Genomic DNA, 18,439 nt, shown 5'->3' on the forward strand with positions numbered 1-18,439 from the left:
CAGCACAAAGCCAAACACAAGACATGAAAGACGAAGGCTTAGAACAACACAACTCTAGCGTGACATAAAATGATGTTATACACTGAGCCCATTTAGACACCTCCTGTATAAAGTCACAGTTAAGGTACATTTATTGACGTATTTAATAGAAATTTATGTTACATAAATTGTGCATAGCAAGTACTGTAAACAAAAAAAAGTGTTCAGGAAAGAAAAATACCGGCAGCACCAGTTTATAGATCCGCATCTCTAGAGACAAATTCACCTAAAACATTCGATAAATATATAACACCTTAGTGAATTTAAAATAAGATTTTACCAATGAGGTAAATTATCAAACGTTCGGTAAAGTGTTTGATAAAGCTTAGTGAATGGAGGCCAAAGAGTGAAACTTGGAAGTTAAGGTGAAATGCACTGAAAATAATGGAGAAGGCTGATTTTTTAAAAAACAAAACAAACACCTGGCCAGTGTGTTTGCGGTGCAATGCTCCGCCCACATCACACAAAACATCATTCACGTGACCCTGCGGCAGTGTGCGCAGCCAGGGTCATATGCATATCACCAGCCCCCCTTACGCCCCTCGCCACGTGATAAACTTCCTGCTGGACAGGAAGTACAAAACTGGAATTTATGGGTTTCCCTGTCGCAATACTGGCGCCAACATATTTAAAATTTCTGCGTCGCCCATTGACTTCCATTACTTGTGTTGCCGCAGAAGTCCAACGGTAAAGGGCTGTTGACTTTGCGGCGGCCTACCAGGCACTTCCAGTGCAATACGATGAGGTGAGTGTGATAGGCCCCGTTGCCTTGCATTGTTGCATTAGTGGCTGGATAGTGTAATGGTTAAGGGCTCCGACCTTTGACACAGGAGACCTGGGTTCAAATCTTGGCTCTTCCTGTTTAATCCAGCACTTATTCAGCAAGGAGCTTGGGCAAGACTCCCTAACGCTGCTACTTCCTATACAGTGCGCCCTAGTGGCTACAGCTCTGGCGCTTTGAGTCCGCCTGGAGAAAAGTGCAATATAAATGTTATTTGTCTTCTTACCCTGCGGGAAAACAGGGTAACCCAATGCCATAGGCTCCTCTTTGCCCACTTGATCTCAAAGCATTTTGCTTTTAAACCTGTCTCTTAGAACACCTGAAGTGAGAGGACTCTGGGGGCTGCCATATATATTTCCTTTAAAAAAAACCTGTAATAAAAAAAACCTCCCCTGGAGGGGTACTCATTTCGGTTTGGGGAAGCCTCCGGATCCTATAGAGGCTTCTCCCGTCCTCCTCGGTCCCACGGTGGCGGAGATAAAGCTCCCCAAACAGCGGGGATGTAAATATTTACCTTCCCGGCTCCAGCGCAGGCAGTATCGGCTCTCCGCTCAGAGATAGGCGGAAATAGCCGATCGCTGTCGGGCCGCTCTACTGCGCAGGTGCAAGTCTCCTGTGCCTGCGCAGTAAAGCGGACCCGACAGAGATTGGCTATTTTTGCTTATCTCCGTGCGGATAGCCGCAACAGCGTCCCAGCTGGAGCCAGGGAAGGTAAAAAAATCAGCGCTTGTCAGGGGAGGATTCCGGTACACTTCGGGGGAGCCAGCGCTGGACTGCCTGCAGCTGGGAAGGGGACCCGGAGGCTATTGCAAAATCATATACTGATTGCTGTCTCATGCACATATAAATTTTATTACTGCCTTAGCTGCTTAATGCTGAATCACAACACATTAAAATTACACAGACATTTAAAATCACTACCTGGCCTGTGCCCCAGCCTACGCTTGTTTACATCTGGGGCTTTGGGAGCGGCAGGATGTTTACCCCCTTGACCTCTTTCGGAGTCATGTTATGCTCTGGCTGAGGTTCATAGACGACGTGCTCCTGGTCTGGCGGGGTACTGAATCCGAGTTAGCTGAATTTGTGGACAGATTACAGTGTAATTCTAGGAATATACACTTGACCTATCAATATGACAAGGAGTCCTTGTCCTTTCTTGATTTGATGGTTAAAAAACAGGATGGGATCCTGACAACTTGCACTTACCGCAAACCCACTGCGGGGAACCCTTTGTTGCACTTCTCTAGTTTCCATCTCCCTTCACAAAAAAGATCTATCCCTAAAGGACACAGGAATTAAACGTAACTGCTCTCAAGGCAAAGATTACAGTAGAGAATCAGATGAACTAAAGTCCCGATTTTTAGAGCGAGGCTATCCTGAACCAATTATTGATGAGGCAATCGGTGCCTTGGTAGAAAAGGAGAGAGACTCTCTAATCACGGTAAAGAAAAAGAGGAAGATCCCGGGCTCTAGAGATGAAATAATAAGATTTGTGACAGACTTTGGACCTCACTGGTTTGATTTACAAAAATCTTTCCAAAAACACTGGCATGTTCTCATGTTGGATAATGAAATAAAAAAACGTGTAGGGGAAAGACCTTTTATGACGGCACGAAAAGTAAAAAACCTAAAAGATCGTTTGGTGAGGTCTGAGTTTGGCTCCGCACAGCCTGCGACATGGTTGGATAGATATCCTGTGAGAGAGGGGATGTTCCCCTGTGGATAATGTGTTAATTGCAGGTATGTGGAGAGGACCAAAACCTTCACCAACCGTGAAACCACGATGTCATTCGACATACGTGACAACATAAATTGCAACTCAACAAGAGTAGTATACGCTATTAGATGCCCCTGCAATCTCCTGTATATAGGTAAAACAAAAAATCGGTTAAGCAAGCGTATCGGTGACCATGTTGGAAACATTCGCAATCAAGATCTCGATAGTCCTCTGGGGAAACACTTCAGGGACTACCATAATGGCCAGCCTGATGGCCTGACATTTAAAGGTATAATCAAACAACGCATTTCCTTTCGAGGTGGGGATATCGAAAAAGATCTTTATAAGATTGAACAAACTTGGATCTACCGCCTGGGGACATTAACCTCCCTGGCGGTTTATTTATTTTGCCAGGGAGGCTGCAATGGGGTTTTTTTTTAATTAAAAAAAAAATATTTCATGCAGCCAACTGAAAGTTGGCTGCATTAAAGCCCACTAGAGGGCGCTCCTGAAGCGTACTTTCGATCGCCTCCGGCAATCGAAAGTAACAAGATAGGCCGCAATGAGCGGCCTATCTTGTTTCGCTTTCCTCGTCGCCATGGCGACGAGCGGAGTGACGTCATGGACGTCAGTCGACGTCCTGACGTCAGAGCTGCCCGATCCAGCCCCTAGCGCCGGCCGGAACTGTTTGTTCCGGCTGCGCTGGGCTCGGGCGGCTGGGGGGACCCTCTTTCGCCGCTGCACGCGGCGGATCGCCGCGGAGCGGCGGCGATCGGGCAGCACACGCGGCTGGCAAAGTGCCAGCTGCGTGTGCTGCTTTTTTCAGAATCAAAATCGGCCCAGCAGGGCCTGAGCGGCGACCTCCGGCGGCATACCCCGAGCTCAGCTCGGGATTACCGCCAAGGAGGTTAATACCCAGAGGCTTGAATACTGATCTAAACCTTGTGTACTTCCTGTAACAAGCGATAATCTGCCTCTTTGGTGTGGAAATGCCAAAACATCAATATATACAGTGGAGGAGATAATTATTTGACCCCTCACTGATTTTGTAAGTTTGTCCAATGACAAAGAAATGAAAAGTCTCAGAACAGTATCATTTCAATGGTAGGTTTATTTTAACAGTGGCAGATAGCACATCAAAAGGAAAATCAAAAAAATAACCTTAAATAAAAGATAGCAACTGATTTGCATTTCATTGAGTGAAATAAGTTTTTGAACCCTCTAACAATAAAAGACTTAATACTTAGTGGAAAAACCCTTGTTTGCAAGCACAGAGGTCAAACGTTTCTTGTAATTGATGACCAAGTTTGCACACATTTTAGGAGGAATGTTGGTCCACTCCTCTTTGCAGATCATCTCTAAATCGCTAAGGTTTCGAGGCTGTCTCTGCAACTCTGAGCATGAGCTCCCTCCATAGGTTTTCTAATGGATTAAGGTCCGGAGACTGACTAGGCCACTCCATGACCTTAACCCTCCTGGCGGTTTGGCAAAATCCGCCAGGGGGCAGCAAATACGTTTTATTTTTATTTTATTTTTTTTTGCTCAGCGGCATCCCTCCAGCCCCTCCGATCGCCGCCGGCGATCAGAGATCAAGAGATCCCGTTCAAAGAACGGGATCTCCTGGAGGGCTTCCCCCGTCGCCATGGCGACGGGGCGGGATGACGTCATCGACGTCGTGACGTCAAAGGGGACTCCGATCCACCCCACGGCGCTGCCTGGCACTGATTGGCCAGGCAGCGCACGGGGTCTGGGGGGGGCTGCGGTGACGCGTATAGCGGCGGATCGGCGGCGATCGGGCACTGCACGCAGCTAGCAAAGTGCTAGCTGCGTGCAGCAAAAAAAAAATTATGCAAATCGGCCCAGCGGGGCCTGAGCGGTGCCTCCCGGCGGCATAGCCCGTGCTCAGCACGGGCTTACCGCCAGGGAGGTTAATGTGCTTCTTCTTGAGCCACTCCTTTGTTGCCTTTGCTGTATGTTTTGGGTCATTGTCGTGCTGGAACACCCATCCACGACCCATTTTCAGTTTCCTGGCAGAGGGAAGGAGGTTGTCGTTCAGGATTTCACGATACATGGCTCCGTCCATTTTCCCGTTAATGCGATTAAGTTGTCCTGTGCCCCTAGCAGAAAAACACCCCCAAAGCAAAATGTTTCCACCCCCATGCTTGACGGTGGGGACGGTGTTTTGGGGGTCATAGGCAGGATTTTTCTTCCTCCAAACACAGCGAGTTGAGTTAATGCCAAAGAGCTCTATTTTGGTCTCATCAGACCACAGCACCTTCTCCCAGTCACTCACAGAATCATTCAGGTGTTCATTGGCAAACTTCAGACGGGCCTGCACATGTGCCTTCTTGAGCAGGGGGACCTTGCGAGCCCTGCAGGATTTTAATCCATTGCGGTGTAATGTGTTTCCAATGGTTTTCTTGGTGACTGTGGTCCCTGCTAATTTGAGGTCATTCACTAACTCCTCCCGTGTAGTTCTAGGATGCTTTTTCACCTTTCTCAGAACCATTGACACCCCACGAGGTGAGATCTTGCGTGGAGCCCCAGAGCGAGGTCGATTGATGATCATTTTGTGCTCCTTCCATTTTCGAACAATCGCACCAACAGTTGTCACCTTCTCTCCCAGCTTCTTGCTAATGGTTTTGTAGCCCATTCCAGCCTTGTGCAGGTCTACAATTTTGTCTCTGACATCCTTGGACAGCTCTTTGGTCTTTCCCATGTTGGAGAGTTTGGAGTCTGCTTGATTGATTGATTCTGTGGACAGGTGTCTTTTATACAGGTGACTAGTTAAGACAGGTGTCCTTAATGAGGGTGACTAATTGAGTAGAAGTGTCTAACCACTCTGTGGGAGCCAGAACTCTTAATTGTTGGTAGGGGTTCAAAAACTTATTTCACTCAATGAAATGCAAATCAGTTGCTATCTTTTATTTAAGGTTATTTTTTCGATTTTCCTTTTGATGTGCTATCTGCCACTGTTAAAATAAACCTACCATTGAAATGATACTGTTCTGAGACTTTTCATTTCTTTGTCATTGGACAAACTTACAAAATCAGTGAGGGGCCAAATAATTATTTCCTCCACTGTATCTAGTGACCAAATTCCTATTACTCTATATTACTGTCGGTGAAACAATCTAAAAAGGAAATGGAGCAAAATGAATGAGTATGAATTCAGTACATCTCCCGTGCCTATTAGTTACCTCCACCGTTACCAGGAAATGTAAATGAATGGAGGCATTTGTTGCCATGGAGAATACAAGCTGAAGGTGGAGCTTTGAATGAATGAGCATAAGAGGAGAGATGTTCAGACCTATCGCTACTCGCTACCTTGAAAAAGCCCCGTGGGCGGGGCGAAACGCGTCGGTAGGCGTGGCTACCGCAGGAGTGCTCGCGCTGGCCTCCCACTTGCAAACGCCGGCACGCTGAGCGATACTCCACACGGCCGGGATCCCCAGTTGTACTAAACAAGAGCCACGAGACCATACCGGTGGACAGCCTGTGAGGAGAACGGAATCAGGGACGTCTACGCGATTAAGCAAGCCAGTGCACTGAGGGACTGGATCTCAAGCGGACTGGAGTCCGCCTTCTGAACGCGCAAGTACCGCAAGTCACACAGTGACATTACTTGTTAAGTCAAGTCAGACGAATAGCCAACCCCAGTGTGCTAAGTGAGGCAGATCCATATACGCAAACTTAAAAGTTTTGATCTCTCCAAGCGGACTTCCGTATTGAGCGATCATTATGAGGATTCATAATCCGTGCAGAGAGTGTGCAGTGTGATTCAGCGGCGCACAGTGTGCAGGGTGTAGCGGTGGTGGTCTGTGGACCCTATTGACCCATGTGGTGCAGAGCGTTTTCTGCATAGGCTAAGGCTGGGCGATAACGCTGCATGTTTACATGGGTCAGGTCCCTCATAAAAATTGCAAGCGCTCCTGGCCAGGTAGTGATTTTAAATGTCTGTGTAATTTTAATGTGTTGTGATTCAGCATTAAGCAGCTAAGGCAGTAATACAATTTATATGTGCATGAGACAGCAATCAGTATATGATTTTGCAATAGTCTATGTGGTGGTCTGTTGCTGGCTCCTAGTTTAGTCGCACAAAGTATTAATAGGTAGCTCTCCGGTTCTTTCTAGTAAATGTGCGGGACCCGGAGGCTATTCCCTCCCGAGGTGAGTACCCCCCAGGGGAACTTTTTTTTTGTTACAGGTTCTCTTTAAGACAATGTGCATTGCCTGGCAGTCCTTCTGATCTTTCATGCAATAATAGTGTCTGGATCACACATCTGAAACAAGCATGTACAGTAGCTAATCCAGTCAGACGTCAGTCAGAAACACCTGATCTGCTGCATGCTTGTTCAGGGTCTATTGCCGGGCATACATGGCATTTTCAGCCCTTATCAATCGAGCCGCTGATGGCTCGATTGATAATATCCGACAGGTCCGATGACCTGCCGGATAGATTCCCCGCTCGATCCCCGCTGGCGGACAATAGCAGGGAATCGAGCGGGTGATAAGCAGCGCCGGCGGTGACGAGCGGGGATGCGCCGGCATCGAGCCAGCGGCTCGATCCGGCGCATAATTGGCTAGGTATATGCCTAGCATTAGGCTAAAAGCATTAAGGCCCATACACACGTCGGAAATCCGACGTGTGTATGGGCCTTTATGCTGGAAATACACCATACAATTTTCTTTGATTTTTCTGTTAGATTTTCTGTTAGAATGCATAATTAGATTATTTTCTGTAGAGACTGGTCATTATCTCTGGTGCATTGTCTTCTGGTTATCTCCTGCTGAGTAGAACAATGCCTAATGGCTCGGCAGATAGATGGTTAGATAGATCATTTCCAACATGTTGGAATTTATCTATCTGGCAGGTAAATCTTACAGAGAATCTAATGCTGGGCATAGACGTTCGAGAATGCGCCGGTATCGAGCCAGCGGCTCGATGCTGGAGCGTCACTGCTCGTGCGCGCGGATCGATTCCCGCTCGTCCCCGCAAGCATTCTTTATCAGCCGCTCGATTCCCTGCTATTGTCCGCCCGCGGGGATCGAGCGGGGAATCGAAATTATCAATCGAGCCATCAGAGGCTCGATTGATAAAGACACAAACGAAGCCGTCTATGCCCAGCATTACAGAAAATTGTATGGTGTATTAGCATTATGCTAGGAATACACGGGTCGTTTTCTCCCGCAGAATCGAGCCGCTGATGGCTCGATTGATTAATTCCGACATGTCCGATCAGCGCCCGGATCGATTCCGCGCTCGATACCCGCGGCAGGACAATAGCAGAAAACGAGCGGAAGATAAGAAGCACCCGCGGGGACGAGCGGGAATCGATCCGGGCGCCCGCGGGGAGTGCCGTAATCGAGCCAGCAGCTCGATCTGCGGGAGAAAACGGCCTGTGTATTCCTAGCAATAGAGGCAGAGGATCAACAGGACAGCCAGGCAACGGGTATTGTTTTAAAATAAATAAAGATAGCAGCCTCCATATCCCTCTTGCTTCAGGTGTGTTTTAGCTCAAAAAAGCAAAACATGCCAATCTGGACTCAACACGGAAATCTCTCCTCCTGCTTTTGTGACACTAACTTGCAGCATTTAGTTATATTTGAACTACATTTCCCATATTTCCTGCAACCATCGAATTAAAAAAATAAAATTGTACATTATTACCAGTAAAATATTTACTTACTTGATGTATCATCAGAATCCCCCCCCCCCCCCATATTTCCCACACCATGATTTAGATAGATAAATCTCTACATACGGGATCCAGAGTTTGGGGAATGCCTCGATCTCCTCCTTGGAGTATTCGTCCAGCCTTCGCGGAACCACTCTGGGCTGCTTGAGCTCAGTAACCAGATTCCTCAGGATCTCCTCAGGGATGTTCTGAGATAAAAAGCACAAAACACCAGCTGAGGACAAAACACCGCATGCTGACATGATGCCCCTGGTTTACTAAAAATCACAGAGGATGGAAACCGCAGGAGATCTATGGGCGGGGTCACACAAGGAACACTGATGCACCATTCCCTGGAGCAGACGGCAGCATACCAGGAGGCATAGGCTTCCCTATGGGCGGGGTCACACTAGGTACACTGTTGGACCAGTTTCTGGAGCAGGAGGCAGCGTATCAGGAGGCATAGGCTTCCTCATGGGTGGGGTCACACTAGGTACACTGTAGCACCATTCCATGGAGCAGGTGACAGCCTACCAGTGGACACAGGCTACCTTATGGGCGGGGTCACACTAGGGATACTGGTGGACCATTCCCTGGAGCAGGAGGCAGTGTACCAGGGGGCAAAGGCTTCCTCATGGGAGGGGTCACAATAGGTACACTGCTGGACCAGTTTCTGGAGCAGAAGGCAGCGTACCAGGAGGCATAGGCTTCCTTATGGGCGGGGTCACACTAGGTACACTGTTGGACCTGCCCAAAAAAGTCAACCTGTGCTTGCACCGTCCTCCCGTGAAACTCCAGTGAGCAGCGGTGACCCCCTCCAAGCTGGCGTGGCCAGTTGGAGGCTATTGCGCATGCACGGCCCTGAGTCGGGCGCACCCTGACTGCGCACCCATCATCTGGAGCATTCTGCACATGCACAGCAGAGATATTCACATACTGCTCATGCTTGGAACGCTGCCATGCATGGGGATGTGATGAGGAGGCAAGTGCCAGGGCAGCTTTGAAGGGGTCAATGCTGCTGGCTGGAGGGTTGCCGGAAGACGGCACAGGCCCAGGATGGCTCCAGGGGGGCTGTAAGAAGCTCCAGGTAAGTTAAACTGCTTTTTTTCTGACTTTAAATGTCCTTTAAATGTTAGTCTATACATCTATGACGAATGCTGGACAAGAGTTCAGTTCAGTTTCATCAGTCAGGAGGTAAAAGCTACAAGCCAGCAGCTCTAGCAGGAAGAGAGCTGTGAGCTGCTATTACACACAACGAGGAAAGTTAAACAGGATCTGACATTTACAGCTGCGGCGGAGTCATTTGTGAGCGCTGCGCAGTCATCACAAGACGAGGTTATCCGCTAATAAATCGACCCGTTTCCCCAGCCACCTAATTAGATCCCCAGCCGCTTATTATGAATATGGAGGAACTTCCTCCTATGAAGCTCAGGCTGTCGTTGTGTATCCGGGCCAGCTATACACTTATGTTCTACAATAAGAGCCAAATCAGGAACGCAAACAGGACTGCTATCCCTCACCTAATGCACTATTCAGAGGTTACCTTTAGTAAAAACTGCAGACTGAAATTTCAGAGAAATACCTGGGAGACTCATTACTGTTACAAATAGTGTCAGGAGGAAACCCATCAGTGTCAGAAGGAAGCCCCGCCCCTTTCAAAGATCCCTGATTGGTCTTTATTGTGACAGACGGCTTCACTGCTCAATAGATAAAATCAGAGGCTCAGCTCACTTTACAGTCACTTGGGAGGGAGGCGCCCCAAAAAGTATAAAACACTTTAAAAAAAGGCAAGAGGAACTTACCTCAGAATGACACAGTTTAGGGTACAAAAGAGGTAGTTTATTTGTAAAAACACCATTCAATGCATTTCACAGGAGTCAACCCGCTTCCTCAGGTCAGTAAATGGTGTCTTAGGGCAAGTATCACACGGCTTGGAGCGCCTGTAGTAAGGCGCTCTGAGCTATACTTGCCCTAAGGCACTATTAACTGACTTGTGGAAGCAGGTTTTTTTTTTTTTTAAACCACCTTTTTTACCCTAGACTATGTGTCATGCTGAGGTAAAGTCCTCTTATATTTTAAACTGTTTTTAAGTGTTTTATACTATTTGTGGCCACTCCCTCATTACATCGCGACCCGAAATGGGGTGGCTATCAGTTTGGGCCACTAACGGTCTGCTCCCTTGGTGACCCTAACTACACATACACTGGAGAGCTTTCTTACCGTTTCAAGACGTGTACATCCACATGTGTCATTGGATACATCACACCCAAAGCTTACTGGTATATATGGTATGGTATATAGGGTGGTTGTCGTTCCTCAAACCTGGTTTGTGAGTACCAATTTTATTGGTCTTATTTATACCATTTGCATAACATACTACACCATAGCTCTCAACTGTCCCTCTTTTGGAGAGACTGTGGAGTCAGAGTAATTTTTGGGTACCTGGAGTCAGTAGACAGTCCCTCTTTAGGAACAAAATCCTTCTTCTGTCTTTCTTCCTCATTTGTCCCTCTTTTCATGACAGATCTCTGTATATGTATTTTTCTACTGAAAAATGTTTAATATACTATAAATGTTATTTCTATCATTTAAAGTGAACCAGAGACGAAGCACCCTCATGTATTTTACCATATATGTCAGTGGGAACATTAGAGAAAACACCTACCCTGCTCTCTGTTTCATTTTTCACTGCTCAATCTGCTTGTTATCAGCCCTGATAAAATCCCCAACTGAACATTCAGTCTGGATTTGCTCAGGAATCAGTATAGCTGAGTCTGTCTTCTCTGATGTCTTTTCAAGGCCAAGCCTGCCCCCTTCTGGCTCTGCTATAATGACTCAGCTATTATGATTCGTGAGCAAAGCCAGACTGAATGCTCAGTCTGGGATTTTATCAGGGCTGATAAGAAGCAGTCTGAACAGTGAAGAATGAAACAGAGAGCAGGGTAGCGGTTTTCTGTAATGTTCCCACTAATATACAGTATATGGTAAAATACATGAGGGTGCTTCGTCTCTAGTTCACATTAAATGGGTATATTTCTGATTTTCATATGTTAATATGAAGGAAAATGAACCAGGATGGAAAGGACCAGTGTGATTTAAATTATAAAACAATATATTTTTCTTATGAAATCTTTACTATATGCGTGACTAGGGGTGTGGCAGGGGCAGGGTTGAAGTGACCCTCTTTCTTACATCAAAAAGTTGGGAGGTATGACTACACCATAAGTGGTCTCAACTGTGCATTGTTCTCTGTCTGGAAGGTTTTACAGACCTCCCCCACTTTACTGTCAGCTCCACTCAGCATTTGTACATCTGCTCCAATCTGTGGAGTCTTTAGAGTAGAAAACTACAGTCACTAGAACTCAATACCAAATCCCACACCAGCTTCTAGAGAGCTGTAGGGAATCTCTTCACAAGTGAGTGGTCTCTGCACAGACACTGAGCACCCACCTCTCCAGGGAACAGGTGCAGCCTCTGCACAGACACGGAGCACCCACCACTCCATGGAACAGGTGCAGCCTCTGCACAGACACGGAGCACCCACCTCTCCAGGGAACAGGTGCAGCCTCTGCACAGACACGGAGCACCCACCTCTTCAGCGAACAGGTGCAGCCTCTGCACAGACATGGAGCACCCACCACTCCAAGGAACAGGTGCAGCCTCTGCACAGACACGGAGCACCCACCTCTCCAGGGAACAGGTGCAGTCTCTGCACAGACACGGAGCACCCACCTCTCCAGGGAACAGGTGCAGTCTCTGCACAGACACGGTGCACCCACCACTCCAGGGAACAGGTGCAGCCTCTGCACAGACACGGAGCACCCACCTCTCCAGGTAACAGGTGCAGCCTCTGCACAGACACGGAGCACCCACCTCTCCAGGGAACAGGTGCAGCCTCTGCACAGACACGGAGCACCCACCACTCCAGGTAACAGGTGCAGCCTCTGCACAGACACGGTGCACCCACTACTCCAGGGAACAGGTGCAGCCTCTGCACAGACACGGAGCACCCACCTCTCCAGGGAACAGGTGCAGTCTCTGCACAGACACGGTGCACCCACCACTCCAGGGAACAGGTGCAGCCTCTGCACAGACACGGAGCACCCACCACTCCAGGGAACAGGTGCAGTCTCTGCACAGACATGGAGCACCCACCTCTCCAGGGAACAGGTGCAGCCTCTACACAGACACGGAGCACCCACCTCTCCAGGGAACAAGTGCAGCCTCTGCACAGACACGGTGCACCCACCACTCCAGGGAACAGGTGCAGCCTCTGCACAGACACGGTGCACCCACCACTCCAGGGAACAGGTGCAGCCTCTGCACAGACATGGAGCACCCACCTCTTAAGCGAACAGGTACAGTCTCTGCAGAGACAAGAAGCACCCACCTCTCCAGGGAACAGGTGCAGCCTCTGCACAGACATGGAGCACCCACCTCTCCAGGGAACAGGTGCAGCCTCTGCACAGACATGGAGCACCCACCTCTCCAGGGAACAGGTGCAGTCTCTGCACAGAGACATGGAGCACCCACCTCTCCAGGGAACAGGTGCAGCCTCTGCACAGACATGGAGCACTCACCTCTTCAGCGAACAGGTGCAGCCTCTGCATCATGGTCCTCCTCTGAAGGTTTTTTGGTAACATCCCATATATCGCCAGCTTCATAATCTACGGGACAGAAAAACACAACATGTGATACTCTAAAACCAAAATAAAAATCATTGCATAGTCCTCTGATAGCAGATTTGTTGTAGACATGTCAACTTCTAAAATAAGTATTTTAATTAACTGAATTTTTATTGTAAAATGGTGTTTGGAAAGATCTATGTTCCCTGATCAATAGCTTCAGGCCCCTTTCACACTGGCACGGTGTGTTGGCCCGTTTTACTGCAGGAGTACCGCCAGTAAGTCTATGGGGCCTTTCAGACCTGTGTGATGTGATGTGCAGCGGCGGAAGTGACGACTTTGACGCTTGGCCACAGGGCCGGTTATAGACTTTTTGCAGCCTGAGGCAAACTTGTGAGGATGCCCTGATCCCCCCCCGGAATTGGAATGATCACACAACACCCGACAATTTACTCTGCTTCATTTAATATTCTCACATGACATGCTGCAGCTCTACACAATAGCACTCTGGCTGGCTGTAAGTCCCCGTCAGCCACTCCATTCCTCCTCACTCCTCAGGAAGATACACACAGTAAATAAATGCTGCCCTTGAAATCTCTGCACCTGATGAAAATGTTTCACCTTGCTTCATGAGTGAACCGGCCCTGCTTGGCCGCCGCAAGCACAACACAGCGTTGACGGACATCTTGCGTGGCACCATGCGGAGAGGCAAAAGTCATGTAAGTCTATGGTGACGCAGATATTTTAAAGTGGCCGCCGCACGTATTCGCGTCGCGCATGCCAGGTCGGCATCTGCTTACACTTCAGCATGCAGCTCACAGAATCGCACTAACGTCATCTGGACTGTATTGGGCAGGCAGATGAATGAAATTGATCCAATTTTCGGATCTATCCCATCAATCTGATCGGATTGGTTAGGAGATTTTTGTCCATTAGTGGTCCCAAATGATCATTTCCGATCATTCATACGAAGAATCATTCATAAACAATTGTTCGGCAAATCGTATCATTAGTGCCCACCTTTAAATGCTCTTTTCGACCAGCAATCACACAAGCACAATGTGATTTGATTTTTACTTTAACTATTTTTGCCTTTTGGACGTGACTTTCACATCCAAAAGGCGGCTGTGCGTGCGATGGCACAATCCCGTCGCATTAATCGATCAGACATGCTACAAGATGTAGGGCCGACTTGCTCAATCAGGTGTGTGGCGGTAACGGCCAGTGATGTCGAGACAAGTGACAAACGCAACCAAACCCCGGCACTGTCCCCCAATGTAAAATGTCGTCCAGCCCCTCTCCCCACTGTACAGTATACATTACCTGTCTGCGGCCTTCGCTTGCTCTGGGCTCCCTCTGCTGTCCATACATGCGTGCCACATGGTTGCCTAGTAACATGGGCGCATGGGTGATGTCATATACGCACCCTTACTAGGTGACCATGTGGGGCGCGCATGTATGGACAACAGAAGGAGCCTGGAGCAAGAAGAGGCCATGAACAGGTAATGTTTAGCATGCACAGAGTACAGGGGGGCTGGGGGGAGGGTGGGGGGGATGAATGACGACGTCACGACACATTGAACAATAGAGCAAGGCGGTCGGATGCGGAGTCACAAGGCTGATTTCTTCTCAATTTTAGCATGAAATTGATCGGGAATCGGCCAGTGGTGTGTGGGCAGCCAACAGATCTCTCTCTAATCAGATTCTATTAGATTAGACGATTCTGCCCATCATTGCTAGATGTAGGTCTTCTTCCATGAAAGCAGGAAGTAGACACACTGCAGATTTATTGCAGGATTTTTATCAGCAGTAACAAAGAAATGTTTTTTTTAAAGGTTATTATGCTGTTGCTTATCTTTCAGAGCAGAGAGGAAGTTCTGAGTTGAGGTCCGCTTTAAGAAGATTGCAGAGTGGAGGATGCGGCTCCTGCTGATGGGACAGTACAGCTGAGATGTGTGTGATGGGGTCTGATCAGAGCCTACCTAGAAGCCAGGAATGTGAGCTCTGACTGATTACACTCCTCCTGCAGTATTAGGTGGCTCTTATAGGAATTTCTGCCTGGGGCCACCAACTCCTTCTCACAGCTCAGGCAAGAATGCCAGGCGTCCACTGCACTCCTCCTGAGAAGCATACTGACACACTTACTATAGAGTTACGTACCCACAGCCAGATGGATCGGCATCTCTGCCGACGAAAGATCATTACCCGAACAATTCTGACAAAAGGTTGTGTCGTTTGTGTCAAATTACAGCAAAAGTCAATGGGGATCAGAACGATTCTCCGTGATTTGATCTCCTAGATATGCATTGTGAAACACCATTTATCGAATTTCTGTTAAATGAGGTTATGCGATATTGTGAAAAACGTTGACACAAAAAATTGTCCAAAAAAACTGCGTATTGGAGTAGAGAGCTTAAGGGCTTGTGCAGCAGAGCTGCAAAATCAAAATGCAGAAATGCACAAGTATTAATACAACATATTGCATTATGAGGACAAACACTGTAGTGAAAACGTAGGTAAGCCGGCTGTGTCCTATAAGACTTAAAGAGGAACTCCTGACCGCCTCCCCCCCCCATTATACAGCCACCAATAGACTTGGGCACAGGGTAAAGCCGATCAATGGCTTACGTCGCTCCTGCACAAGTCCCGGCGGCGTTAATTACTATTTCCCACTATGTATAGTAGGGGAAATATGTAATTCGGCTTCCAGTTATTGCTGGTGGTTGAATTACAGTGTTTTCATAGTAATTTGTGCTCTGTCTTTTGATGGTGCCCAAATTACTCACTAAGTGCGGCTATAGCTGTAATTCCTATTACGGCCTATGGTGGCACCGGCTGCGCCCAAATCTCCTGCGCTGCTTTTACAGAGCTCCACTCCCCCCTTCATTAAAGAGGATCTGTAACGTGAAAACCATCCCCTGGGGGGTACTCCCCTCGGGTGGGGGAAGCCTCAGGATCCTAATGAGGCTTCCCACGCCGTCCTCCGTCCCTCAGGGGTCTCGCTGCAGCCCTCCGTACAAGATGACGTCATTATTTACCTTCCCGGCTCCAGCGCAGGCGCTCTGACGGCTGTCGGCTCCGAAGTAGGCGGAAATACCCGATCGCCGTCGGGTCCGCTCTACTGCACAGGCGCAAGTTTCCGGCGCCTGCGCAGTAGAGCGGACCCGACTGAGATCGAGTATTTCCGCCTACTTCGGAGCCGAGAGCAGCCACAGCGCCCCCGCTGGAGCCAGCAAAGGTATATATTTAATTTACAGTCGGGTCTGTCGCTGGCTTTTCGGAGGGCTGCAGCGAGACCCCCGTGGGACAGAGGACGGCGTGGGAAGCCTCATTAGGATCCGGAGGCTTCCCCCACCCGAGGTGAGTACCCCCCAGGGGAGGTTTCTGATGTTACAGAGTCTCTTTAAGGTAGAGTTTGACATGACAGTCTGTCTCTTATACGGGAGGCGCTCTTTATTACACTAAGGATATGCAGGTGTAAGAGATGTAAAGAGCCGTAAATAAAATGAATAATCCTCAGATAAATAAGAAGGATCTCGATTTTTGCACCAGACATTAACCTCCTCATTCCCTCATTCATGCTTCCCCTGCTATGTGTACATAACTCAGCATTGTGATCGCATGGAATATACTGTAGCAGACTTATATATTACAGAAGACAAAATATGTATGCTGATTAAATTAAAGTGGCTTTGACAGCTTTCCAGTTTACTTTCCAGCTCTTAAAGTACAGTAATAGTAACGAAATAATCCACATATGTCAAACACATCAAATGGAAGGGAACGCATGGAAGTGTTAGGCACCACTGCCATCTAGTGTTCACATTCTAATACTGAAGTTGAAGGTGGACTAGACGAGAAGAGATAAGAAAGCCTAAAGCTCAACACACACCATACAATCTTGGTTGTACAAATTTACCAAATCTATGTAGTATAAGGACCAACAGATTGAAAATACCTTGAATGCTTGATTGGATGAGCTCTTATACTACATGAAAGTGGTAAGATTGAACAACCAAGATTGTATGGAGTGTGTTGAGTCTTAGTTAAAGCAGTATTGTCACCATAAAAATCAAATTTCAACAGCAACTGGTCTGAGTGTATTAAGTGATAAAGATGCTGATCCTGCATTCAAAACTTTTTCTGCGGTTATGGTTTGGAGTGATGACGTACTTTAGGAGCACTGGCCCTTTAAAAGTTAGTGCCAAACAGTTGCATGCTGGGAGTTCGTTTTATCTATACAATACAATACAATACAATAACATTTCTATAGCGCTTTTCTCCCATAGGACTCAAAGCACTTAGGCTCTCTCAGATTCAGTAATTGGTAGTAGGATGAAGTATTCACACAACAAAAGTTATAATTCTGCAAATGCCAAACTGAACAGGTGGGTTTTCAGTCTGGATTTAAACACGGCCAGGGATGAAGCTGTCCTGATCTGTTGAGGTAGGGAGTTCCAAAACGTAGAGGCAGCATGACAGAAGGCTCTGGGACCAAAAGTTTCCAAGTGGACTCTGGGTATGACTAGATTATTAGAACCTGTGGATCTGAGAATGCGGGGATTGCTACGCAGCTGCAACATATCTTTCATGTTTCCATGTCCCAGATTATTCAGGGATTGAAATGTCAGTAGGCCGATCTTGAATAGGACCCTCCATTCTATAGGTAGCCAGTGAAGGGAGTGCAGGACTGGTGTTATGTGGCCGTGACGGGGTTGGTTGGTTAGCAGTCTGGCAGCAGTATTCTGTATCAGCTGTAGGCGGTACAAGGCCTTTTTGGAAGGCCAGTGTAGAGACCATTACAGTAGTCCAGTCGAGATGTGATGAAGGCGTGGACTAAGGTTGGCAGTTCTTCTGGGGGGATGAGGTGCTTGATTTTTGCAATGTTCTTCAGGTGAAAATAGGATGATTTCACCACAGCAGAGATTTGAGTTCTGAAGTTTAAATTCCCATCAATTAGAACTCCCAGGCTACGCACGTGATCAGAGCTGCGTAGATCCGTGCCTCCTATTCCCAGTGATGAAGACTGCAAGTTACCGTATTTTTCGGACCATAAGACGCTCCGGACCATAAGACGCAGCTAGATTTAGAGGGCAAAAACCAGGGGAAAAAAATATTTTTAACCTGGTGCGTCTATGGTCCAGGGGCATCTTGTGGATGTTCTCACCCCAATTATTATGGACTTCTTGTACTTCTTGTGCCCTCCCTTGTACCTCTCTTTGTCCTCTTCTTATCCCCCTTGTGACTTCTGAGTCCCCATCTGTCCCCCTTGACCTCCTCAGTTTGTCCCCGTTTGCTCTGCTTGTCCCCCTGTGTGCTCTGCTTGTCCCCCTGTGTCCTCTGCTTGTCCCCCTGTGTCCTCTGCTGGTCCCCCTGTGTCCTCTGCTGGTCCCCCTGTGTCCTTTGCTGGTCCCCCTGTGTCCTCTGCTGGTCCCCCCTGTGTCCTCTGCTGGTCCCCCCTGTGTCCTCTGCTGGCCTCTGCATGTCCCCCTGTGTCCTCTGCTGGCCCCCCCTGTGTCCTCTGCTGGCCCCCCCTGTGTCCTCTGCTGGCCCCCCCTGTGTCTTCTGCTGGTCCCCCTGTGTCCTCTGCTTGTCCCCT

The 18,439-nt window shown here is 48.1% G+C and overlaps 1 protein-coding gene across 1 annotated transcript in view; it reads right to left on the minus strand.

The window, feature by feature from the left end:
* The window catches only part of MRPL13 (mitochondrial ribosomal protein L13), a 66,933-nt gene that overhangs the window by 14,671 nt on the left and 33,823 nt on the right, over positions 1-18,439 (minus strand). Inside the window, exons 5-6 of the mRNA XM_068234938.1 lie at positions 12,796-12,882; positions 8,303-8,424 (exon numbers count right to left, since the gene is read on the minus strand). Of these exons, the coding sequence (XP_068091039.1) occupies positions 8,303-8,424; positions 12,796-12,882 (209 nt within the window). The remainder of the gene's footprint in view (positions 1-8,302; positions 8,425-12,795; positions 12,883-18,439) is intronic.

Source organism: Hyperolius riggenbachi, chromosome 5 (genome assembly GCF_040937935.1).
Source record: "Hyperolius riggenbachi isolate aHypRig1 chromosome 5, aHypRig1.pri, whole genome shotgun sequence".
NCBI classification, from domain to species: Eukaryota; Metazoa; Chordata; class Amphibia; order Anura; family Hyperoliidae; genus Hyperolius; species Hyperolius riggenbachi.